Raw genomic sequence first — 26,771 nt, 5'->3', positions numbered from 1 at the left:
GTCAAACAAAAAAATCAATCCAAGACAAGTTAATCTCGGAGTTTTCGCAGTTACGAAACTTGTCTGGTCGGGCAGTGCGAGTACGGAAACCATAGGACGGAAACAGTGTTGATAGTAGATAACGTTTTCCTCGTTGCAACGACGCACAACTTGGCATTCTCCGTTGTCCAGTCCATTGTACTCCGAGAAACCGGGCGCAGGCAACTGCATAATGCAAGCTTTGAGGGTATCGCGTCGCTTTCGACTACGGCTTGATCGAAGTCGCCCGCCTTGGGCGACCCGACAAGGAGTCCGAAGTTGTGCGACGTTCTTCACTGAACAACACGATGAGTTTCGACGGAGCGTTCGCAAGGTAAAAGACCATTTTCTTTCCTTGTCACAGTGGTTTTCTTTTTCAGTGCAGCCTGCTGACTGCATACCTAGGCGTCGTACATTGTATCAGCGCCGTATTCGCGATAAAGAAACGATTCATATATCAGACGGTGACCTACTCGCAGATGTACTCGATTACAACGAGCTGATATTTGTATGCAAGCCATCAGTACACGTCGTTGTGGTGGGACTACGCTCGTATCTATAGGAAATGTTACCCGCTGTTGCGTTAACTTACCCATAGCAATGCCTCCATTGCCCATAGCCAGATCATATGTGAGAGTTGCTGGATTTCGCTATCCTGGACGCGAATGCTGCTGAATAATATGAAATGGCGCAGTGAGGCAAGCAGCGATGTGTTGACGCGCCGTGGAGTAACATTTGGGGAAAAATGGTCAAATACCGCCGTTTAGAAATTGTCAGCCAGTCGCTGTTTACGGCAACGGCACCTTGCTACTATATGTTTCATTGTATCAGTGCAGTAACCCCCGTTTTTTCATGCAGGAATGACCTATACATTGCTTAGTGCTGCGTTTCGCCTTGGTACACGTATTTATTACAGTACTTGTTTACTGCATATGATATTTCTTCGTTCACCACTTTTATTCGGTTGAGTTTTGAGGTAAGGCCCCCAAACTAACCGAAATACTTTCCTTGATTTAATGTAAGATACGTTCTATCAAAATAGATATGGAACTCGAGCAAAGGTTGGCTTAGATTCCATGATTTAGCACTGACAGAGAATGTGGTAGTCTCAACACGAAAAGAACAAGCGACTGCACTGCAACTAACGCAAACCATGCACTGCTGTACGTAGTTTCTGCAAATCAGAAGATCCAATTTTTCACAAATGGCGGGAATGCTTCTTATGTAGAATGTTTCGGCTCTTCCTGCTTTTCTTAGTCAGCTTACAGTTGCGGATACTTTGTTTTTACTCGTCTACCATCCCTCTCTCATTGTCTCCTTTGAACTGAGACTGGCTTATTAGGTTCAAATATGATATAGTTACGTGGATGAAAGTTTTTGTAGGCACAACCACATACCTGAAGTGGGAATAACCTTGGAACTGCATAAACCTGCTTTCCCATCCCTCATTCTTTCTGTTTATGCTTTCCTTAAAAAAGATCACACAAGCTTGCACTTTTTTTTTTAAGCGAAGCTTTCTTTGCCTCTTACTTCGACTTTCCCACTGCTGCTGCCGTCTGGCACACCCCATCCAAGGGTGGCTCAGAGCATGTGTATTCATGATCGGAGTGAGTCAGAGAGGAAAGGTGATGTAGGAAACTTGTTTGGACCTCACAGCGTCGAATGTGCACAATGCCCTCGCAACAACAGAGTCTGCTGCAAAGCAGTCAATAGCAGCGTTTTTTGTCGGCAGGGAGAACAGAGAGGTCACCATGAGTTGGTGCACACCAGTCTGTTACTGTGCACTGGGCAGTGGGAAGGGTAGTGAAACTATTGGGATGGATGATGATGAGGAGAAAGGAAGTGGTGAGTGCCTGTGTACTTGAGACGGCGACACTGCTAGAGCCGCTCAACTAGTTTCGTGTTATGCAGGAACTTCAACAACACTTTCAACGTCCACAATGCAGGTGCAGTATAGGGCCATGGGCCGAGAAAGCAAGTGTTTGTGGTAATAATCGGCTGCCTTCAACCAAGTTCTCTAGTGGTTTATCGCATTATAAACAAAATAAGACTAGGACAAAAATGTGAAAAAGAAGGCATTCCTAAGCTCTGAAAAACAAATATAGACACCAACATTGAAGTAAAGCGTGATAAAAGTGGTGCTAAAATTTTCTTGGACCCATAGTTTGTGCTTATGGGGTTAATAGGCACGATGAAAACAAAGGGAAAAGAGGAATTCTGCCTAAAGTTCCAGTATCTTGTCATAACTGCAGCCTTGGTATGTCTTAACAAAGCTAAAAGGAAAATTTAGTTGCCCCATATGTCATACAGTTCATTCATACTCAACTTTCACTAATTCGACGTTTAACCACTGTTGCCACACTTGCATGTGTGTTTACAGATTTTTAGTGGAATGTGCACTTTGCGCCAATATCAAGGGCAACACTGAACCTGTGTTCTAACAGTAAGTCCTGTAAACTTTTAAGAATCTCACTTACTGCTGTTTTTATTTATTTATTTAAATATACCGTAAAGGCTGCAGGGCAAGCATTGAGTAAGTGGGGCAGTACATAAAGTGCGTGTCTAAAATGTATCGAATGTCTGACATGCGTAGAGAAGAAGCAACAGTAACGAAAACCAAAGTGTAATAGAATTCATAAGTATGTGCAGCACAGGCAAATATTAAACATTTATAATAGATAAGTGTTAAAAATCGCCCTGGATACCTTCTATCTACATGGTATATTCAAAGAAAAAAACTAGGGTATTATAAAATACTGAGGTTGCATGGTTGAAGAGGAAAGAAAAAGTATTTAAAATGGAGGATAAGAAAAAGAAACTTAGCTTATGTAGTCAATGAAAGAAAAAAATTCGCCAACGATTACGTTACTCCCTAATGCAAAGTTTGAGCTTAGCTTTCTATCTGTTGTCATTTCGCGATAAATTGGCTGCCGTGAACAGTCTATCTCCTGCGGTATGTTGCATACGGAGTGAAGTGTTGCAAAACAACTAACACTCGAGCACAACGACAGCGGTGAGCAGTGCAGGCGAAAATCTGATCTGCGGGTCAAGCGCATCAGCTTTTATTCATGACTCATCGAAGGCTCCAGTGTAATCGCTGGTTTCCTTCTCACCTTTTCGCCATACTCTCCTTCTCTGATTTCTGCCTGATGCTTTCACTGTAGCCTCGTCCTCCACGTTCCTCCTCGCGCTCTCTTCGTTGATCTCCCCCTGCGCTCCGTGTTTTCTTTCATCTTTCGCTGTGCTCGTTCACTTGGTTACGCCGAGGTACGACACTGAGGCATGCCAATGCTTGCCACAGGAACGAGCGCCTAAGAGCTCTAAAGAACCAATGCGTTATGCAATGCTGTAACATTAGACAACAAACAGGGTGTTATGAACGACGACGGGCCAAGACGTTTGTTGCAAACATTCCCTTTATTACCACACTCTGCGGCTCTTCCCCCATGCTGCCCACATGCAGTCCATCCATGCACACCACATGCAGTGCACACACCTGTACATTCCTCTCTCACGACCGCAATCATGCCACATGGTCCTTCCTCTGGCAACTACAGTCAGCTGCATTTGCATCCTCCGAGAACTGCCCCTTTCCTTGCCTCACTTGGTGCTCTTGGTCTGCTTATGCCACCACTCTTTCCTCACAAGGGTATGTCCATGCTTTATCAGCAAAATAACTGTCTAGGGCTTCGCAGATTGTGTCATAGTTCGGCTGATATGCGATACTGTCCAAGAGTGAATTCCACAACCGGACAGTTTGTGGAAGTGCAGAAAAATCGAATGAATGTGTTGATTCATAAATGTGGGTGTAGCTGAGATGATTGGAAAGCCTGTGTGATGTGGAGCAGAGTCATTTAGGCATTATAGTGTCGTTCCAATGAAATGAATAAATTTGTGAAACAGTGATAACAGGGCAGTGTCACAGTTGTGAATGAAGTAAAATTGTCCCTGTTGTCCCATCATTTATTTTAGTTTGTCTTTGCCTTTTTTAGCCACAGTGGTGCTACTAGCACAATTCTAAAGCCTTCCACTACTGCACACTCAAATTTTAACAAGCGCAAGACTCGTGTCAGGAACGAGAGAATCAATAAATATTTTATGCAACCGTTAATCACTGGAATATGATTTTTTTTCCTTTTAAATGGAACTAATTTAATCTAGAAAGGTTCAACAGTATATGAACCAATTTTTCTATTGATATCTTTTTAAGTAGGAGCCTCCTAGTTAAAGCTTCTTAAAGAGTATCAGAAATTTCAGAAAAATATATATGTTTGAACTTTTTTGAAGCCGAGTGCCTGATGGTGCTTGGAAATCTACAAATAATGTTACAAGGCTACAATGTCCTGTAATAATGCAGGTCTGCATCCGGTTTTGATTGGAGCTGTGCCAGTCAAGATAGCTGTAAGAGCTGTATAGAAGCAAGGACGTTGGGTTTTTGCAGGAAGTATGGCCAAATAGAGGTGATAATTGGAGACAGGAAGTAAGGGGGCGTCATTGCCTGTGCTGTGCACATCCTTAAATTGTTCCAACATATCCTGCAATTAAGTCTGCCAGCATGTGCGGCCTGAACGCCACACACTCACACTTTGCTTCAGGCTTAAATTGGGAAGGAAACTCATTTTGTCATGTTATGCTGCCTACAATGCTGTTGACTCACTTAATGGCATTACCGTCTATTCAGAAGGTAATATGATTATATTAACATAAGAATGTGTCAACACACTGTGATAGTTGGTTTAAATCTTATTTAGCAACTGAAGGTATTGCCTTGGTTGCAGAAAGAAGCAAAGTGAACTGCAACTAGGCACGCAACAAAACACTTTGTATAAAAAAAGTCAAGCAGTGCTGAGTAGCCCGGCTGCAGTAGCTGACAAGACCTCGGCGTCGATTCAGTAAAGGTGTGACAAAGTTCAACTGCACACACAAAGCATGCAGCAAACTGTGTGGCCTTAAGTAGGAACCTGTGGGCCCAACGTTATGGTGAAAAATGCATATCTAGCAAGCAAGTCTGGGTTGTTATGTACAAAACTTGGGAAAAAGTTCATCGGTTGTAGGTTTCTCCTGGTGAGAGTCTGAACGACGAAGGCAGAATACCAACGTTCACAAATGCTTAGTAATGGCCAAGTACCGCAGCTGTCTGGTCGTTGAAATGCCATCTACGTCTCGTCACAGTTGGGGGAAAGATGCTGCAGATCATCAGGAAGCTACATTGTGGTTGGATGGAGGTCCCGTGAGCCAAGGTCCATCAAGCTTGCACCGCCGCACTCCATCAACCTTTTCTGCACAACCCTCCCGATGTGTCCCTTCCACCTCCTACTCCCTCATCCTTTCCTTCTCCTTTTCTTTTTCAAGTCTCGCATGACCCTGTTTGGTTGGAGCTTCATTCGCCCCCTTTTATTCTTTTTCATTCCGCACAAAGCTCATGCGGTACTCCAGTTGTGTAATTGTCTTCAACCATGCATGCAGTGATGACCGGAGCATCGTGATTTCACGCACATCATCACACATGCCAAAAATAGCTTATTATTGCTTATAGCTTTACAAATACGTGGAACTGAATTGTTTCATTTGCATGCATGATGTAGCTATAATTACTTCATCGGGCACATGATGTAGTTGAATCTAACCTGGAGTGCTCCACTATGGCGTTTCTGGTAGCTTAGTTAATGATATTAATGATATCAGTTAATGATATTTGAAAGCTTACTAATGCTGAGCTCTTCTGGGTGGCCTTATGGCAAAGCCATTCCTGTTGTAAACTGGGGCTAGTATTCAAAGGGTGCGCAGGGCACGCTGTCTTTTCTGTAGCCTAAAAGAGGGAAACTATCATGAAAATGGCATACCGTTTGAAGCAGCCCACTGGTAACCACCAGAAAGAGAAACTGTCATTCTATATGGGCATGCCTTCAGAGTATGTTCAGCTACCTACGCGAGCATGCTTACTGACAGGGCATACGCCAGCACATTTCATAATCTTTTACTCTAAATTCAAGCATAGTGCAACTTGTAGAATAACCAGTGTTTATGGTATCTGCAGTTGCCAAATGTCAGACACCTTGTTCATACTTATACACTCTATTGTATAATTTCTTGGTGCTGCTTTCGTTAGTTCAAGATTAATAACTAATATTACTAATTTATTTTAAGCTATAGGTTACACAGGTTATGATCATCATATTCAGTACTATTCTTGAAGTTGAAGGTGACTTTGTGGCACCTGTCTAATCTTCATTTTCCCATGCATAGCACGCAGCAGTGAAAAGCGGCAAGGAAATTGTATTACAGTTCACAAGTAGACACATCTAATTCCTATGGGCCACACAGCTTTTCAGTTAATTAAACAAGTTGCTTAAGTAGAAAAGTAGTAGTCTTTTCAAATATCGACTTGCCTACGTATGTACTATGTAGTTCTTATGCACTAGAGCATTGTGCTGCCTCTTGCACTTAACATGTGTAGCTTATTGTTATTATTGTTAACATGTGTAGCTTATTATTAGAGAATAATGTTCCCACACAACCTTGTGACATCTGTTCTCTGAACGCAGGTCATTGACAAGGACATCAACCCATATGTGGACCAGTGGGAGGCGGAGGGCATGTACGATGCTCACAAGGTGTTCAAGAAGCTGGCCGAGGTGGGAGTGCTGGGGATCACGCGCCCAGTGGGTGAGATTGCAGGCTGCAGTGCTCCCTGGCGTTGGACTGTGTTTTCTGTGCATGCACTGCCTGGTAATGTTGAGGCGAGATGCCCCTTCAGCAGTGGCACAATTGCTTGGCAAAAGCACTTGCTCCTGGTACTGCCTTGGTTTATTGTATTTGCTTGACCTAAATTATACGCAGCACAATTGATCAAAGGCTTTTGCACAAATTAGAGCTGAATGTTACCAGATCAGCAAAAATTGTCAAGGCTTGCGAGGACTTCAAATGCCTGGCCTCATTCAATACTTTAAAATTATTGAATCACTTTCATTACTGGTAATGTTGCAGCGTGTTTGCTACCATTGGCTGCATGAAACGGGATATTTCTGTAATTTCACCCTGCTGCCTATAGCCATCACCCATCTCTGTACTGGAGAGATTTTACGTAGTGCACAGTGGCGCATGCAAGGACCTTGCACTAGCATTAGCAACGCATGTTATACACTGCGCATGCATTCGCTGACACATGGTTTTTAAATGTTCAATGATGACATACTTGGCATGAGCCTTGCATAGAAGGCGGCCCTGTTCAAATCAATTGAGTCGTCATTCTTTCATTGTTCATCTGCGTTTCAAATTGGTGTGTATAACTTTTTTAAGTTTATATCATTCTGGCTAATCAACAAAGCATAATCAACCACTTGGGTTTGTTATCAAGGTGCACTCTCTACACTTGGTAGTATAAACTCAATGGAAGATGCTGCATTTGGCTGCATGCATGTCATGTTTTCACATCCAAAAAATGCCACTGTAATTGCATGTGCTTGTACTGGAGTTCCGCTAGTCTTGGAGTTGTTAGTTTTTCCCTGGAGCATGTAGCATGTGCGAATGCGCAACTCTCACTCAAACCCTGATATGTTATTTTTCTGCACAGCTCCCTTCTCCTGTAATCCGGCTTCACCACATGGCTTCATGGCGGTGGTCGCTATGCTTGCAGGGTAGTACGAGAGATGGCGCAAGTGTTGCTCTGCTAACGCCACCTAACGGCAGGGTTATTGGGGTGCAAAGGGAGAAGGCTCTTCCTCTTTGGCGCAGGGTCGGCAAGCAGCACGGACGTTCCGCATGTGCGCCGATCCATGCTTCTGCGAGACTGTCTCGCAAGGTCTATACCGGATTGCACAAATATGATAGTCCGAACGCGCCACCGTTTGCATGACCGTACACGCGAACGACCAGGCGTTGGTGTCCAGCATGGGACGAACATATTCGCTCGCTATTCGATGGCGGGGAGTCAGACTTCCTCAATTTGTCGTGTGCCCATCGGCATGTTTTGTGGATAGCAACTCAGCTAGCAGGCATTGGTTTATGAAAGGTGCAATAAATGCCCTTGTGATGGTTTGCACTTCTGTGTTGTCATTCCTTTGTCCCAAAAGCATGGGTGAGAATCCCACGAGCATTAACATTGCATTCAATTCAGAGAAAGCATTCTGATGCTGTTCTGAAACTATATTCATGATAAGAATCGTAGTCTTAGATATTTTTTTACTGCTGAGATTTGGGGAGCAGCTGTAGGCTCACGTTTTGTTCTGACAGGCCTATCTTTGGTGCTGCTGCTCTCACGTTCATCCTTATGACAGGAAACAGAATACCTTTCAGCTAGTGCAGTTGTTTCATCTTCAATCATTGTTTGAAAGAGCGAAGGGAATCCTCTATTTGCATACCTTTTGCATGGAAACTGGGGTAGCTGGTCACTTATTGCAGCAGTTCTTTTATGCACGCTATGTTTTACCATTGATGCAATTATGAGGCCAATGCAGTTTGAGGTTGGATCTATGCACACAATTTCTCTTCCTGCGTGGTCAGAAAAGCATGCTCAGTGAAATTTGTTAATGCCCTAATGCACAGTTTCTTTATTGGCCTGTACTGGTTTCAGCCAGTTTCATGACAGTGAGGGACCTTGGTAAAGGCACTTTACCATTTATGAAAGAGTGGTCTATTCAGCCTTTGAGCTGGTCATGGTGCGCACGTATAGTCTACCCTGTGACCGAAGTAGAGAGAAAGGCTGCTGCAGTCACAGGTATAGGTACTCATTGCTTCCCCCTTTACCGAAGCGGCAGAAGTGGCCGACTTGTTTACACACAGTTGACAGAATGGATCTTTTTGCACTTCTTGCAAGAGGCTTGTTTGCAGCTGTCCAGTAGAAGAATTATTTTCAACAACTTACTGGCAAATCTGTGAACTTGTGTGTGAATGGATGTGCTAAAGAATCTCATTGTTTTTCAGAGTACGGAGGTCTTGGTCTGGACTACAGCTTTACGGTAGCCTTTGCGGAGGAGCTGTCTGCCATCAACTGTGGTGGCATTGTCTCGGGGATCCTGGTCCACACGGACATGTGTACCCCTGCCCTTTCCAAGTACGTAATTTGCTACAATTTTGCTGTTTCATTGTTTTGATCTAACCTTTAGCATTTATTTAGAAATGTTACTTGAAATGTCATACACCCGCAGGAACCATGTACAGTGTAATGTGTATACATGTGAGAAGGATAAAAAGAATAAATACCCTGTGGTACTAAAAGAAATGAAGCACTCAGGTAGTCACTAACAGAGTTTGAAGCACAGTGTGAGGGAGTCTCTCCTTGCATTGCTTTGCAAGTGCACATATATTTTTAAAGATGCCAACAGGAGAAGCCTGGACCGGATTGTGTGACAGGTATTTAGCTGGTTCGTTCTTTCCCGAGTTTTATTACTAGTTAGTACATGCTGTTGTATGCCATTATTGCCCAGAATCAGGCACTTAGTATGATGAATGAAAAACAAAAAACGGAGGGATAATATGTACTTCTACAAAATACAATCCCTGTGAAAAATTTGAATAGAAGTGCTTGCTTTTATGCACTTATTTTATGACAAGCTTAGGTAAATTGAAGCATCGAAATTGTTGTGAAATGCTAGCCTGCAGAGTTGGCAAAGTAATGGCACATGGGGTAATGCACCGCACACAGAGACAGCTTGAACTAGCATTTCGTAATGCCCTCTGGCCTAGCTAAACTGTTTAGCACAATAGCATTAGGAGCCCCATGTCACAGAAAATCTGGTGGCGGCGGCACGGTCTGTCGGAAAAAATTATCTCGAACCACAACCACGCAGGCTTTCCGTGTGGTGCATAGGCATTACTGAACTAACTGAATTTCTCAAAGTAAAATGATTTTGGGAAATTTGTAAAATCTGACTTATGCACAACCTACAGGCATGATAGCATTGGATTGTAATTTTAATATACTAGAAAATAATTTGAGTATACGAGAAAATGTAATTCTGTTACGCAGAAACTCGAACACGAACCCCCTTTCTCTTGCTTACGGGGTTATGAACCATTGAGTCACTGCTTGAAGCCTCTGCCATACCAGGGTATGATAGCCGTTGCTCTGCCCTGCAGCTGCCACCAGAATCAGCCCACCATTGTTTTCTATCAGGCCCCTGTCGCAGAATATCCGGTGTCAGCGTCAACGGGGCCCCATCAGGCTATCGCATTCCACTCTTAAACGCGAAGCTTAAGCGTCCTTTGAGTTTTTCTTCCTTTTTTTCTTGTGTGTGTGTGTGTAACAGCTAAAATAACTATACATGGCCATGTCTCACAAGAATGCAGTTTTCTTTGTGCTGCTTCTTGGTTTTACTCTGTGTTGCCAAAATGTGTAGTGTTTACTCCTGATACAAAAGGGAACAAGCGTGGAGTGGATTATTCAAATAGCTTCTGCAGAAATCTACAAGATGGAATAAAGAAATATTTGCCATCTATCCTTGGAAAAGAGAAGATAAAAAAAATGTCAGCTACAACCTTTTATTTTTTTCAGGACATCTGAATTGGTTGCCTCGTAGCATTCTGTGGCAGCCAGGAGGCTGACAAGTTTGGAGAGCATTGCACACAGCATTTTGCCTCGAGCAGGTTGTGCGGGAAATAAAATGCATTGTGCAGTGCCTAGTGTAGTTCTGTGCTCCCCTTTGCACAAATGAAAGTCATTGCAGTGTTGTTCCGTGGTGTGTTAGTTTTGGCAGTGATGAGCTGAAGGCGCAGTTCCTGGCCCCATCGATCGCTGGCGACATTGTGGGATGCGTCGGTGTCAGTGAACCAGACTGTGGCTCAGACGTGGCCAGTGAGTACCTGATCTGGCTGGATTCTTCAGCACGTCTTGAGTGCATGTTGTCCAGTGGGAAAAAGGGGGCATCCTTTGGTTGCATTTATTCAGTACAGCTTGGGCACTCGGGTCTATAGCTTCTCATTTGGTCCAACTGTTTGCACTAGCTTTGGCTGTAGTGACCAAGGTTTTGCGTCCCTGGCTTTTTAAGTGCTTTGCCTTAATAATGTCGAATTTGTATTGAGTTATTCTACACTTGAGTGCCAAAAGTGAATATGCGAATGAAATCTGGGGCAGGAAAGCATACGGTGGCAGTGCCTTGTTGCTAGCAGGTCAGAGCACTTTGGTCACCTTAATCCTACACGCGCTTAAACAATGCTCAAAGGCTGTTGGCTGAATGAAGTGCACTTTGCATGGCAATGCATGAAGCACTTGCAACAGAGAGTTGCGTGTGTGTGTGATGGGATTGATTGATTGATGTGTGTGATGGTGCCTGCCCATGTGCTGTTACGCAGGCATCAAGACAACAGCTGTTCGACAGGGAGACGACCTGGTGATCAATGGGGGCAAGATGTGGATCACGAACGGCTGCCAGGCAGACTGGATGGCCGTGCTCGTCAACACGCGCACCGAGGGACCACCGCACAAGACGAAGTCGCTCGTCTGCCTGCCCCTCAAGACACCTGGTGAGCTGTTTACAAGTTCTGCAGATCAACAGTGCGTTAAAGATTCACACTCTTACATTTCCATTGGGCTCTACCTCACAAGGTAATGAGAAGCTGTGGTAAATACATTTCTTTTGGGAGTAATCGCTGCAAGTGCTGATATGGTAATTTCTCAGTTTGGTGAATGTTATTGAGCCTATATAATGCTTATTCAGTACATCGGAAACAGTCGACACATGCTTTGCTGGAAAAGGGAGCCAGTGCCAAACATATGAAAGAACTTAATACTCCAATCAACGCACTTGTTTGTAATGAAGTCGCTGTCAGGAATGGGCAAATTAGAAATGAGGGGTGCCTATGTCAAATAATGCTGATCAGTAAATGTGGTTTGAGATTGTAGCTAAGCAGGCTGTTTTCTGGTCAATAAGTTATCCCACAAAGGTCTGGAGATGCTGAAGTAGAAAAGTTACTGCTTTGCTGTTTAAAGATTTTTAGCATAAGTCTGTTCCTGGGGGCCCAAATTGAACTAATGGACTGTGGCACTCACTGCTCAAGTGTGTAAGGGAAATAGAATCAAGAGAAAGAACAATGTTAAGGCATATTGAACCAGAATGGAGCCCAGCGAGAGCGGGGGAATTACCAGGAGAGGGAGAAGTAAGCCTTGCTGTCACTCCTGCTACTATAACACTAGGTGTGTACCTATGTCGTACTAGAACAAATATTCCAGGTGGCTAGCAAAAACAGCAGCAATCTGCCAGTCAGGCAATTGGTCATCAAAACAGACCACATGTGGGGATGGAGAGCAGTTAACCTTTCCAGTGCCATACTTGAGGATACTCGTCTGGGTGGCAATGATGAATGACAGCAACAGTGGTAGCGACAGTGAGACCAGGTTGCCTGTGAAACACAAATGAATATCATTAATTAGCCTAAGCCATAAATTTTGTTTGAATTTTCAGGTTAAGAAAATGTAAAATGTTCAGTGCCAATAAAAAGCATGTGAATTTAATGCCTGCTGCTGTTGCACTTGAACAAAGACCTCCAGTACACCGCAGGCAAGAACATCCGGCACCCAAAGGTTTAAAAATAGGGGTGTGCAAATATCAAATTTTAAATTTTTAATCAATCTCCAATAACGAAAACCAAGTGTGAATCGAATATTTTTCGAATACATACTATCGTTTTGCAAAAATGCAATTTTTTTCGCCAACCAGAGGTACAAGGGAAGAAACAAGGCAAGTTTATTGCGCAGCAAATAACACAAGGAAATTGCGCTTTCTGGTCAACAAAATTCTCTAGAACACTTTTGCTTGAAAGTGTCATACCTGCACTTCTCTAATATTGTCATGATGAAAAAGCTGCTCGACAAGTTTGGGGAGCAGCAACACCTTCCTGCACTCGCCCAGAGACCGTCGAAGGATCCTGCGGTTTTCCTTTGTTTTAAAGGGACCCTGAAACGCTTTTGACGATTTTCTACAAACGTACTGAGTCATTAGTGTAGGTCCTTCTGATCATTAATTGACACATCTAAGTGCTCTGCGTAAAGCGTGTAATTTATTATAAGGTTTTGAAAATGCACATCGCTGCCGATCGCAGCGCACTGCTCGGCGGAATTTTAAGCCGCCCCTACCCGTATGATCGGAATCACCCATATGACGTCAGTGGGGCGAGCTATCCGATTGGCTGACCAGGGCGCGTGATCGATAATTTTTCCAACGTTATGGTAAACAAATGATCTTCGTAATAGTTGGAATGTTAGTTAATTTGTTTTTATAAAAAGAAAGTAGCATAAAGAGAATGCACAAGAACAATTTTTCAGTAGACTTAAGCACTTCCGGCACACAGCAAGTGTCGTCTGATTGTGTTACAACGTACTTCATTTGGCGAGAGCGCCGCGGTCAGAGTTGGTCTCAGTCTTTTCGCGAGCACTATGATTCGACTTTGTTGCCTTATGGACTGCAAACCTAGCGACTGGCAATATGTCAAGCTGCGAATCGTGTCCCTCTGCAAGGCAGCGTACGAGTGAACTGGCTGCTGCGCATCGGACTGCCGCTATACGATCGGCGCCAGGATTTGCGCGTTTGTGGCCGTCACTTTACACCGGACAATAGCGTTTCGCGAGTTCCGTATTAGGGCAAACATAAGCGCAAGGGGACAGGGTCTGGCCGCTTGACTGTGCCGTAACGGGATGAGTCGAGATGAGCAGAAGGGCAAATGTGAATGGTCTGCATGGTGCAGCCACCTGGTGGCATAGAGCTCAACCATACACAGTAGCAGCAACGAAGCGTGTTCTTCTTTGCTGCTGGTGCGTATATTTCGCAGGAGTGTAATCAACACGTTGTTTTTATAAATGTTTAAAATGTTTTACACTTGGTTAGAGCAATATTAGCGCTTTGTTTGGCTGGTTAAGCGCTGCGCCAACAAGTGTCTGGACCGAGCAGACCGATCAGGCCGCTCACGTACGTCTACGCCAAAGTTCCTTCATCAGCTTGAGTTTATGCCTCCAGTCATTTGCCGAAATGACCAGCTTGCCTGTGGTTAACGGAATACCAGACACGTTCGGCACTACGACAGAATACTCGCAACGCAAGCTGCTTCGATAGCTCTCGCTTGGGGTCGACAGCCAAGCGGCTAGCGGAGAAGTTTCGCGCAGGCGGGGGCGGGCTCCAAAACAACCGGAAGTGGACGATGTGATGACACAGGACCAGTGAAGGCGGAGCTTAGCCCCGCTCGGCGAATGAGTTGAGGAGGGAAAGCGTGGCTGGGGAGGAGGGTAACTTCTAATGGCTTGTAGCTCCATTAATACGTAACGCTTCACTTAAATTGTGCTGCGAATGTTCGACTTAAGCTGTACCCTACGCGTCTACAAAATTTGTCCGAATCGTTTCAGGGGCCCTTTAACAAATGTTTTCTCTCTCTCTCTTTCCTGCATGTCACTATTCCTTCAAACACCGAAAAGAGCTGCCCACCGGACACAGTAGTGTCTGGTATCAATAGGTATCTCTTCACTGCCACTCACATAGATCTTCTTTTTGGCCCAAAATTTCATCATGCACATATTTATTCTTAATAAAAGCGATCTTTTAAACCTGTGCTTGTAGCAGTGAAAATTGCTGCTGGTTGATGAGCTTATCAAAGCCTTTCCACGGTGCTTATATGGAAGGAGCCTCTTCAGCAGCTTTCGTTGTTGAGCACATATCTGGGTTCTTTGGTGCTTAAGTTTTCTTTGATTCTTCTAAAGCCAGGCTTTTAATCCATTTTGCCGTTGAAGCATCCTGGTGGCACTCAACTACTTTATAAAGAGGGTGAAAAAAATTCCTTGACGATTATGATACTCCCTAATGTGAAATTTGAGTGCAGCTTAATGCGTGTTTTCATTTCGCGATATATTGGCTGGTGCAGACAATTTGTATCGTGTGGCACGTTGCAAACAGAGCGAAGTGTGGCGTGAGTGACGCGCAGGTGCAATTCACAGCAGCCACCGCAGACAGACCTCTGTTCATGCGGCGCTTTGTTTCCACATATGGTATCGATGGTCATGCTGGCTGCGTGCCATTGGTGAACAGATGACAGCATGCTACTCTGGTGCCATCCCGTAGCGGATGTCGCTGCAGAGCCCGTCTTGCACGGCACTGTGCTTTTCTTCTCACGCTTTCGCCACACCCTCCTCCTCTGCTTTCTGCCTCATGGTTCTGATGCATCCTCCTCCTTCGATTTCCTCCTTGTGCTCTCTTCACTATCGCCATCTTTCATCCCACGCTGTGCTTCGTGTTCGCTCTTTCATCCTTCGCTGTACTTGTTCGCTCGGTTACGAGGGACGCCGACGCTTGCCTCAGGAACGGCCACCTAAGAGCTGCGCTCTAAAACATCACAACTTGGTCAAATTTGTAGTTTGGAAACCATGTTTTTGGCACTTGGCCAGATTAGTAGCAGACAGAGGTTTCCACCTGGCGGCTGGTGTTGTCCAGACTTGTAAAGAGGTAGCACAGTGTGGGTATTTGAGCTGATAGCGTTAGGTAGCCATAAGCTCCAGCAGGGGCCCATGACAGTGCCCATTCTTACATTTGATATGCTTCCTTGCAAGGCATATGTGCTTCACCGCAGTACAGTCTGTATGCTTCGCCGCATGACACAACTGTACTGCGGTGAAGCTGAAATTAAGAACTGACAACAGCAATTTCTGGGTGTTCGAATATTTCGAAAATTAAATGTGTCTTTGTAATTGAATCTCATACTAATATATTCGCATCGAATATTCAAACTTTCGAATATTCGCACACCAATAGTTAATAAAGAAAAATGAAACGCCAGCTTGTTCCTCCAAGTGACCTGTTTAACGTTGTTGCAGGTGTGACGGTAGCACGCAGCATCAAGAAGCTTGGCCACCGCTCCTCAGACACGGCGCAGATATTCTTTGAGGATGTTCGGGTGCCAGCCAAGAACATTGTGGGCGAGGAAGGCATGGGCTTTGTCTACCAGATGCTCCAGTTCCAGGATGAGCGCCTGGTGGCTGCCATCAACAGTGAGCACAAGTGCTTTCTTCCACAGGTGGCGCTGCAGCTGCTTGAATTGTTTGCTTTGGATCAATGCACTAACAATATCTGGCAGTGACTGCGATGTAGAACTAGGAGTGTCGGAATAGTCCAACTTTCTTGTGTCAAATATGAACATTAGGATTTAATATTGTATTAAACGCTTGACTATTTCCTTATTTAATAAAGAAAGAATGCATAACCTCAATGCAAACATGCAAACAAAAAATTTTCTTGAAGCTGGTTTGCATATGACAATAGGATCAAATAATGTCATTGAAGTTTGATTCTCCATCAAACCATGGACTGTCTTTGCTCCCTGTCTTGTCAACAGCCACTGGGATACTGACTTGATCTGACAAGGTGATCTTGGGTATATACTACTACTTGTATGTCACTTCTTACTTTCCTGCACACCCACATACTCCATCCAGCAATGCACTAGAGGAAATACAAAAAGTTCAAATGTTATTTTGGCAGTTCTTTATACAAAGCACCTAATTTGAAATTATGATTTTTGTATCAATTTTTAATGCAAAAATATTAGGAAGCTTTAAAGATAGTGGAGCCAACTTCAGCAGCAAGGCCCCACATTATCAAAAAAGAAAAATATTGTGAGGCAGATTTTGTATTTTGCTTATACATAGTGTCACTGAACCTACTGTTTAGGTGGGCTAAGTAACTTTCAGCTATTAATTCTAAAGCTTCTCTTTATTTTGGGGGGGAGTAACAACTTGAAATCACCCAAACCTTACTGCACGATTTCACAATACCTTTGGCTGGCTTTTTCGAAGCAGCCAGTACAACTTAAGGGCAGTAATTGGGCACTCCTCACATAGTATCGAGAACAGGACAGCCTAGGAGACTGGCCGGGTGCACAGATATTCAATGACTGCAAGTTTTACAAGTGTTGCTGTGTTGAGACTTGCGTCTCAAACCTTAATTCATTCGTACGCCTCATGGTGCCTTACACATAACTTCAGGAATATTACTGCATGCACTTCTGTGTTGGCACACTTTTAGCATCACAAGCATATAACTTCGCTGCATCTTGTTAGTGCTACTGAGCTGTGCACTTGGTGGCATCTGCAGGTGTGACCTTCATGGAACGCATGATAAATGATACACTGGAGTACTGTCGGCAGCGAAAGGTGTATGGCCAGCCCCTGATCAAGAACCAAGTGATCCAGTTTCGACTGGCTGAACTCCAGACTGAGGTTGAGGCACTACGGTCACTTGGATACAGAGGAGCTGGTGTGTACCACAGCCATCTTGTCTTAGCTTCTGCACTAATCTTGATCACACAGTGGGCCTCTTCCATTATCAGTCCCTGACAGTTCTATACGACTGTCCCGCATTCCATTTTCTTGGAGAGCTTCGGAAGCTGTCCAAGATACCTTAAAGTAGTTCTAAGTGGTGCAGAAATAGAGTGCGACGTATACTGTGCTATAACTGCGTAATACTTGTTGGGGGGCTAGTTGGTGCATGTTTCCAGAAGAGGGTTGTAGCCCGTCTCGCTCGCTTGCAATAACTGCGCTTTGCAAACACACATTATGCGCTCGGGCTGCAATATTCCACTATGCAAGCTTTGTGGTTGCATTGGAAATTTGGCCTCTAAAATTGCCATATCTTGTAGGACAAGCTAATGAAGTCATTGAGTGGTGGGCTGGGTACGAGCAGACGACGGCAGCTAGGAGATTGACTAACGCTCACAGTGCTTTCGGGTGAAACCTCGGGCCATCTCGCACAGCCCCCAGCAACTGGGTCACTTGTGTTTGTCGTGCCCTGCTTTTAGAGCTAGTCAGACAGGAACCCGTGGACAGTTTGCAAACTGTCCGGGACTGCCTAGTCAAAGAGGCCTAGTGGTTCACACTTCCAGCTTCTGCACTGACCAGACATCATTAGCTGCATAGGTTGTGTTGCGGCGTGATTGTATGGGGTTTCGAGATTCACCTATGCACTTTGGCTGTTGGATTATCACGCATCACGTTCTCTGCTGTAACTAACTCTGAGCATGTATTTTTTTTATGGGCATGCTCCGTGTTTGTGGTTTTACAGTAAGGTGTGCTTCAAGAGCCTCTTCTGAGGGCTGTAGAGTTGTGAGGTGGCTGATGTTGCAGTTACCTTCATGCTACTTCAAGAACACATGTTTTTTGTTTGTCTGGTGTCATGGCGTTCCAAGCGTAATAAAGGCAAAAAAAAAAATGTGGACAAAGGACAAGTGCCTGTCCTGTCCTTCTTTTCCGTGTTTTTTTTTTTTTTCCGTCCTTCATTAAGCTTGAATCGTGAATCAACTACAGTAGTCTAGCAGCAAGTTTTTGACATGGTGGTTTTACATTATAGACCAGGGCACAGGAGGGTGATCTCACTAGCAAGTCTACAATGTACAGTCTGCCCTTACAAAAACTGGCTGGGAGTAGATACTGTAACATTGTATCGAATACGCCCTGTAAGCATTTCATGTCGTAGCCTGGCCTTCAACATGCTTTCAATGATACATATCACTTCTTGAAGATACTGTACAAAAATTGTGGAGGGAAGGCACCCTACCTGATGCGGCAATCATTTGTTGTTACTGCAGCCTACTACTAATCAAGTATGGAAAGGTTACCATACGTCTGTTCAGCCAAGATGTTGTACAGATCAAAAACCATGAACATGAAAACAGCACTTTGTGTGATGTGCTGTCTTCATGTGTTGTCAGTGTAATGTATAAACATGTGGTATGACGCTTGTAGGGAAGGTCACAAGCTCAGAGGTGATGCTTTGCTGGGTGTTACTGCCTGGTTTGAGTCTGATCAGTGCAGTACTGAAATCCTATAAAAGGTGAAGTCCATGGGATTTAAAAATTTAAAAGTGAATTGTTCTGTTGAAAATTATGGCCAAACTGCCATTTTGTTGATTTTGAAGTCTTCTGTAATTAGTATTTCTTTACATCGGTTGACTACAATTTTGGATAATAGTACACAGATATAATGGTACGCTTTCACCAAATTGACTATCATACGATAATTGGCTAATAGTACTTTGTCCTCAGCTTTCTGGCTTTCAAACACACATTACCAACTGTTTCTGGTGCATCATGCCCATTTGTGTCCATTTTCCTGGCAGTACGGGTAGTGAGAACGACATTTGCAGTGACACAACCCTTGCCAGCAATGTACAAACTGCAGTGCGACTTCTTTGTCTTTGAGGTGCTGTCAAAGTGCCAGCTACAATCGAACATCGACATGACGGAAATGGATATAATTAATTGCCGGATACAGTCGACTCCCGTTAATACGAAGTTCACGGGGCCTGCAAAAAACTTCGAATTAAACGAACTTCCAATTAAGCACAAAAAACAAAAAACGGCACTTTATTTGTGGCGAAATCAAGTATTTTCTCTAAGAAAAATAGTCGGTCATCTCGCTTTGCTTCTTGCCGAATCGCGCTGCTGAAAGCAAGTTCTGCAGGCTGTAGATGTGGCGGAACGCTTCTTCCACGTTACCTTCAGCGGCAAAGAAGCGCTCCGCGAGAGCAAGGCCCGCAGCTACATCGGCAGCCTTAGGTTGCGGCTCGCCTTCAACGTCATCGTCGCTTCCTGGGGGCGAATAATCTCTACAATTTCGCTATCCGTCAGCGCACCGCACATTTCAACCGCCTTGTCTACGGCGACGTAATCTTCAAAATTGACGTCTCCGAGAGCATCACCAAAATCAGTGCCGTCAAGCTCGCTTGTTGACGCTTCCTCCGCTGAAATTTCAGAGGCATCCTCCGAAGAAGCTGCCACAAAACCGCAAGCCCTGAAGCAGTTTGCGATTGTTTCTTGCTTCACACGATCCCATGCTCGCGCCAACATGTGGATGGCACTAAGCAGGCTCACCTCGTACTTTGTGGAGCTATCCACACACAAAATCATGCGCTCGAGGAGGTGCCGCCTGTACAGGACTTTAACATTCTTGATGATGCCTTGGTCCATTGGCTGCAAAACAGCCGTTGTGTTTGCAGGCAAAAATGCGAGGCGTATTGCACTCAAGGCTGGCACATTCACGTGAGCACTGCAGTGATCGACAAGGAACAACACCTTGCGGTTCGAAGCAGCAAACTTGTGGTCCAATTTGCTTATCCAGCTCTTGAAGATTTCGGCCGTCATCCACGCTTTTTTGTTCGCCTCATAGTCCACAGGCAGCATCTTCACGCCTTTAAAACATCTCGGCTTCGCGGCTTTCCCGATCACAAGTAACCGACGTCGTTCCGTGCCAGTCATGTTTGCCGCGATCAGCACCGACAGTCTCTCCTTGCTGCGTTTGCCCCCAGCACAGTCGTCGTCCTTGAATGTCAGGGTCTGCTCTGGTAGAAGCCGATAGAAAAGTGCAGTCTCATCTGCATTAAAGATGTCTTCCGGTCTGTATTCGGCGAGATATTCACACAGCTTTCCGTCCTTCCACGTGGCGCATGTTTCCTGGTTAACGGACGCCTTTTCACCACACACGCTCTTGAAAACCAGGTCATGGCGATCTTTAAAGCGCGTCAGCCATCCATCTGACGAAACAGTCATCGATCCCTAACATTGCTGCAAGCGTTCGGGCTTTCATCGCAACGATGTCTCCGCTGAGAGGAAGTTTGTTGCACCTGGCCTCCCTAATCCAAACCAGCAGAGCCTTCTCCAACTCTGGGTAAGCGCCAGTGCGCATTCGCTTCCGAGAAGTCTTGAACTTCTCGTTCTCAAATGCATCCATTATTGTGCGCTTGTTCTTGATGTAGTTTAAGAGCGTGTTCGGCTTGATCTTGTACTTCCGCACTATGTCTTGTTTGGCGGCACCTCCCTTCTCAACTTCCTTCAAAACCTCGACTTTCGTTGCCAGGTCGAGCGTGTGATAAGAGCCACGGTTTGCCATGGCTATAAACTGCGTGACTAGGTACAGTTAATTCCGAATCACCCCTGGAACAACCTAGCCTACGAGCTACCTACACAAAGGCGCTCGACCAACACACGCCTCGACATACGCTGCGCACGCAGCAAGACTAATCTCGCACAATCTCGCCACTGCCAGTATGCGGCGCTGCGTGCACCTATGGCACCCGCGTTGCCTCCGCGATCAGCTCCGGCGGGAGCCGCTTCGCCTCCCGTCGAAGTTGATCGCTGAGGCCACGGCAGCCTTAGCAATGAATAATCGGGCCGCTCCAAGAAGGATGGCGTTGCGGGCGGCTGCGGTGGCGATGATGCCAACGCGGAGCAGGGAACTGTTGCAACACTTGAAAAATTGCACATTCTACCAAAGAATGACGGCCACCTCGAGGATCCCGGCTGAAAATTAACTTCCAATTAAACAATATTACTGGATGAGGACTTTGAATTATCGAGCGATTTCTTCTATAGGATTACATGCAAAACTGACGGGACCAGCACTTCACTTCTAATTAACTGAAAATTCCAATTAAGCGGCTTCGAATTTTCGGGAGTCGACTGTATAACAAAATAAATGTACGATATATATAGCTGATATCGATGGGTAATGAATACAGAGAACCTCGTTGATACCATCCTGTCTCGTACAGTTTCCCAGCGCTGACGTTTGTAATTTAAATCACAAAACTTGACTCGATACAGTTGCGTTTCTTTTTTTACCGGTTAATGTTTCCGCGAAACGTAATATTTTGGCACTAGTGTTTAGTAAATCTCCTAACTGCGATCGTACGATACATTTTCCAGCCACTAGTTCCCATGTGAACAGGATAAGGCTTGAGGCATGTTCAGTCGAGGGCAGTATAGACGCTGCTTTGGCAGCTTCCCCACAGTACTCACACAGTTGCATTCACAGCTATCACCACCAGCCCTATTGCGATAAGCATCTTCAGCTATCTGTTTCAAAGTTTGGTTAGCGTAGTGCCATTTGGAGGGTACTGCACGCTTCTTGTAGGCAATAACCCAAATGCACCACCGGTCTCTGCTGCAGGCGGGATGAAGTGAGCATCGCATTTTGCTCTGGTGGCGTCTGCCAACCCAATTTGGTTTCGGTTTCCAGTTGCCCTCGCAAAACGCTTCGCAATAGGAAAACGGCACAGCATGTCTCGGGTCATTCAAGCCCAACCAGATTGGCACGTGTTGGCGTCTCATGCCGCAACAATTATCACCAAGTGGCCATGTCGAAACTTCCCGCCAATGTGCCCCACCTGAAGAAGCTGCTGACCTATGTCAAATTCGAGAGTGCGAATGTAAGCTTGCAGACATGGAGGAAGCTTGCAGATGCTGCAAAAACGACAATGTGCATGTTGGGCTGCTCAGGCTTGGTGCACGCTCGCGTCGGTGTCTCATTCTATAAGAATTTGTGCAACACTTTGCATTACATAGATGTCAGCTACAGTACAGTCTGCCATATTTAGAGACTTCAGATCATATGTTTTCCCGGTTAGTACTTTTTTTTTTCATGTGTTTCTTTCGAAAATGTACAAAGTTCTACTGTATATGCTTTCAATGAACATTGGATATCATGGAAGCATGTTTGTGTCTGATGCAACTGATGTTTGAGGAAGTTGTCATTTGTTTTGGACTGAAACTGGCATAGCATGTGTGGGAGCAAGCTTGAAAGTGTTGTGTGCACGGTCCAGAGCTACATTTGCGCGTGAACGACCATGAAATGCATGCAAGCACTTCTGCTTCTCACGCCCTCTCCTACCTGAAGAAGGGAGTAGACTGGCTACAAAATGATGGGTTGTCATAAAAAATTTGGTCGTAATTTATCTATTTTTTAATGGCACACCAGTATGGCATGCGTCTCGAAGGCCACGTGTGGACTTCGCAGTAGTACTACTAGGTTGTGCAGCTTGTGCAGAGGAAAGTGCAATAGAGGAGTTCAGCTGCATACAGGTTTCATGACTTGTATGACAGTGACATTACAGAGTTTCGCTACATTGCTTCAGTGCTTATCGCATTCATGTCGACATTCATCGTGAGACAAGTTCTGCTGGATTGTTTTAATCAGGGGACTTCCTCGCATCACTTTAGGCGCATCACATTTTGTTTGACAGACGTTTCCTATCACCTTGACTGCCTCCTTGAACAATGTTTGTGCAGCCCTGCTGATGTCTGGTGAAAATGTGACGGAGCTGGCATCTATGGCGAAGCTAAAGGCCGGGCGGTTGGTGCGTGAAGTGGCCGACACCTGCCTGCAGTACTGGGGTGGCATGGGCTACACCGAGGAGATGCCAATGGCTAGAGCCTTTCGTGACTCACGGCTCCTCTCCATTGCTGGTGGTGCCGATGAAGTCATGCTGTCCATCATCGCTAAGCTGCGATGGGGCTTAGGCCGGTAGTATCCTCTGAAAGCAGACGGTAGCCTTTGCTTGTTGATTTTGGTCTCAAGGTGCTGCTCTATGAATCCACCTGTGCATTTTGTCAGCCGGTGATCTGTACACTATGTTCGAGGCTGAGTGCAGGAAACGTGCAACATATCGGTAATGCCTGCTGCTCCCATCTCAATTTCACCGGTGGTTTGCAGCATGGCAATGTGTGAATGTAGATGTGCACTATGCAGACTGTCTTCTGCACTCACTAATGTGCAGGAGAATGTGTGATGTTCTGTTTGCTCTACTGATCACTCAACAAAGAGGGCATCTAGGCTGATCCAAGCTGCATGAAAGCAATTTTGTTAACAGGAAAGCGTGAGAATTTTCTACTGCTGCTGTTGAAAGTGATGTTAAATTGTCACCTAAACGCTGGGTCACACTCGCGCAAAGTGATGGTACAGTTCCAGTACAACCAAAGGTGCTTAGGAAAGGTGTATTTGTATGTCGTTACAAATGTACACAGCATAAAGATCATCGCAGCATGGACTGTATATAAAAAACAGCATGGTTGCTTACAGCCCTGCATGGGGCTATAACACATGCACACTCTTCCCTGCGTACAGTGGCAGTTACTAAGTCAGTGCAGCAATAGGTGTGTGCGTACTTGGAGTGGTAAAATGAGCAGCTGTTATTCCTGGGCACATGTATGTAACTTGTATTTAAAGTTCACTTTCTGCTCAGGTTGTAAAGGACTACAATTTTTTATGCCGGTAATAGTTCGCTGGGGTTTGATGTATGCCTGCTGAACTGTAGTGCGGTGTGGATATACTTGCACTCGGTTATCTGACAGAGGCCAGGTTACAATGGTCTCGGTGATGATGATAAGGATGGTAAGGGCCACTAAGTGTAATTGCCATTCACTAAAGCCACAATTGTACACCACATTTCATTAGTACAAGGAAGTTTTTATTCCAAGTATTAAGCTTGATACCCCTCGTACTAGGCTCTATAAACCTATTGGAAGACTCAGTTACAGTACAGTTGCCAACCAATAATTTGGGCATGCTTGATTAGTCAGAACAGCTCCGTGGCACCACCACTGGCCCCATAGACTTAATGTATTTGGCCGACAGAAATTTCAGGCACCTTAAAGCGCTTTGTGCGATAGTTAAGACTACGACTGCACAGCCGTGTACTAGTTTGATTACAGAGACCAGCAGAAATATGGATAATTTCCTTCTGATACATCACCAGAATACTGCGGTCACCATGGTGGCCGCAGTAGACTACACTATGCAGCATGCCGCTACCTTGTCGGAGGCTACGCGCAGTGCAAAGATTTAGCCCAAAAGTTCCAATATTGTATTACTGAGAATGCTCTCGCAATCGTGAAATCAGCCAGTAGAGTTGGTGGGCCAGCTGCATTCGATGACGATGCATGATGGCATTGCGGAAGCAAGAGCAAGGGAGTTTTCTCTGTTTTTGACACAAAGTAGCAAATGTCCTGCTGTACGCAGTGCAATAATATTTGGCTCAAATGTTCGCAGCAACCTCTACGAGAGATAGGCAATATTTTCTTTCTATGTTCCAAAAGTGTTTTGGGGCCCATTAAAAGTGTCTCTTGGTAATTTTCTTTTGCTATGGAAGAAGCTCGAATGGAACAGCTTTTCCCAAAATCGATTTAGGAAGCATGCTGATAGATTTCTTAAATGGTCAGAACAGAAATACTGCCTTCCTTTAAAGCAACACTAGAGATTGTTTTATACATCCTATATGTGCTTTCAAAAGTTTGAATCCAGTGTGCTTACCCTGCACTTCACAAGTTCTTTGTTCATATATAAGCAAATGTTCCTAAAAAGTGCGAGTAGAGAAAGGCTCATTTATTTGTACTTGCCGCACTCCTCATTATGGAGCAATATTTATGTAGGCTTAGCCTGGCTAGCTTCGCCAAAATGAAGGTGGATGAGGGGACACCTGCATGCAAAGCACTTGCCACATTTTTTTCAAAGCGAAGCTTTCTTTGCCTACTTTACTGCGATTTGGCATGTCGTCGTCATGATGGTGGTCAGCTGTCTTGCCGAGTAGAAGCTGTCACCATCAGGGATCAGTGTAGCGAAGTTTAGCTTGACTTGGCACCGGACATGTTGGGTGTTGTGCTGGGCTTCCTGTAGTCACTTAATGCAAGGAGTACTTTCAACGTTCTACTTTACTGTGCTTCGACGTGTCCGGTGCCGAGTCATGGGAAGTCTTGCGAAGTGATAGTACCACTGAAAGCTATCGCTCCTCAGTCAAACTTTGCTGTGCAAGGTCCACCATGGCTGTTGAGCTGAATGCGTTTGCCGCCAGTGTCCACAGCATATTTTTATTGGGACACGTGGTTTTGTCTTGCTGGCTCATCAAAGCTGCACTTACACCAATTCCCACAGTGCATAAAATCTGCATGATTTTTCTTGAGCAAATATCTCCCAAGTAGACAATGGAGGTTGGTGCGTGAGATGAAGTGTCATTCCTGCAGCCCAAGGAGGACACCATCCTTAGGTGTGTTCCAGTTTTGGTTAGCGTTGAAAACGAAGTGTAGTGCTTTGGAGGCTAAGTAAGCAGCTTTGAGCCCAAGTAATTGGAATGCATCTGCATTACATCTCTATGATGGGATGTCACTTCGTATCAACAGGAAAAAAAAAACAGGAAAAACACATGTTATGCTGTGTTTTAACACTTCGCTTGTGCGAACCTATGAAAAACGTAATGTAGCTTACATTAGCCACATAAGAAAGCATGATTACGTTTTCTTGCACACAGGTGGCTTTCCAGTTGAATTTCTGCCCAGCTACCATCTTGTCTGGACAGAAAAGTAGCCCACGTCATTCTTTATTATGATGCTGTCTTTTTGCCGGCCTTGTCAGAATGGGAACGAGACTTAGGATGGCCGCTGTCCATTTAGCTGTCTATTTAGCCATTCATGGCAAGTATTGGAACACAACTTTGCAAAATTTCATTCTGGTGCTGATGCAGCCTACCGTGAGCATCGATCCATGCTGTGCTTCTCGCAGGGATTCAAGCTTGCTTTCTAGCATGGAATTGAATCACCAACTGGAATTCAGATTTCATGTTGTGTGAGACTGTGACAAAAGAAGCCCAGACTTAGTTTTACGTGATACTGTCTATCCTCATGCTGCTTGAGAGGACTGGCACTATAGCTTGTTTATTGTTCTTTTTTTCTCCTTCAAGCCAGGTGCATGCAACGCTTTGGCACAGGTGCATGCACGGGAGCTGTGTAGTGCTATGCTTAATTTGTACAAACTCCAAGAGGCCACATGAAAGTGTTCACCCTAGTGAAAGCTTATTCAGGTGAAACAGAGATGTTATCTTACTACTGGTTCTGGCATGTTGCAATTGTTGAACTGAGCATTGTTCGTTGAAGTGATGTTAAATCAAGTGTCACGACACTATTTTACATTCCGTGATTCTGAGTTGACTATTTTCAACGACGATTAAACGTGACCTTGTCTTGAA

At 44.8% G+C, this 26,771-nt stretch overlaps 1 protein-coding gene across 2 annotated transcripts; it reads left to right on the top strand.

Annotated features, from left to right (window-relative positions):
* The first annotated feature begins 41 nt into the window (after positions 1 to 41).
* LOC139056013 (probable acyl-CoA dehydrogenase 6) lies at positions 42 to 26,771 on the top strand. 2 transcript variants are annotated; one of them, XM_070533779.1, is made up of 8 exons: positions 42 to 352; positions 6,564 to 6,653; positions 8,941 to 9,070; positions 10,732 to 10,810; positions 11,308 to 11,478; positions 15,806 to 15,979; positions 17,082 to 17,243; positions 23,047 to 26,771. In XM_070533779.1, exons 1-8 carry the CDS (start codon positions 327 to 329, stop codon positions 23,283 to 23,285), a joined length of 1,071 nt encoding a protein of 356 aa, XP_070389880.1. In that variant the 5' UTR covers positions 42 to 326; the 3' UTR covers positions 23,286 to 26,771. The 2 variants fall into 2 exon arrangements, with proteins under 2 accessions (XP_070389880.1, XP_070389879.1); XM_070533778.1 differs by having other exon boundaries at positions 6,564 to 6,684; positions 10,704 to 10,810.

Source organism: Dermacentor albipictus, chromosome 2 (genome assembly GCF_038994185.2).
Source record: "Dermacentor albipictus isolate Rhodes 1998 colony chromosome 2, USDA_Dalb.pri_finalv2, whole genome shotgun sequence".
NCBI classification, from domain to species: domain Eukaryota; kingdom Metazoa; phylum Arthropoda; class Arachnida; order Ixodida; family Ixodidae; genus Dermacentor; species Dermacentor albipictus.
The sequence above is the reverse complement of the archived record's forward strand: the minus strand, read 5'-3'. Positions and strand labels throughout refer to the sequence as shown.

What these genes read in the sequence shown, in the direction of transcription:
- LOC139056013 (XM_070533778.1), top strand. Translation starts at nt 212, where the DNA reads ATGCAAGCTTTGAGGGTATCGCGTCGCTTTCGACTACGGCTTGATCGA. An exon ending in TTCGACGGAGCGTTCGCAAG is followed by an intron (nt 353 to 6,563) that starts GTAAAAGACCAT and finishes CTCTGAACGCAG; the next exon opens with GTCATTGACAAGGACATCAA. An exon ending in GGGGATCACGCGCCCAGTGG is followed by an intron (nt 6,685 to 8,940) that starts GTGAGATTGCAG and finishes ATTGTTTTTCAG; the next exon opens with AGTACGGAGGTCTTGGTCTG.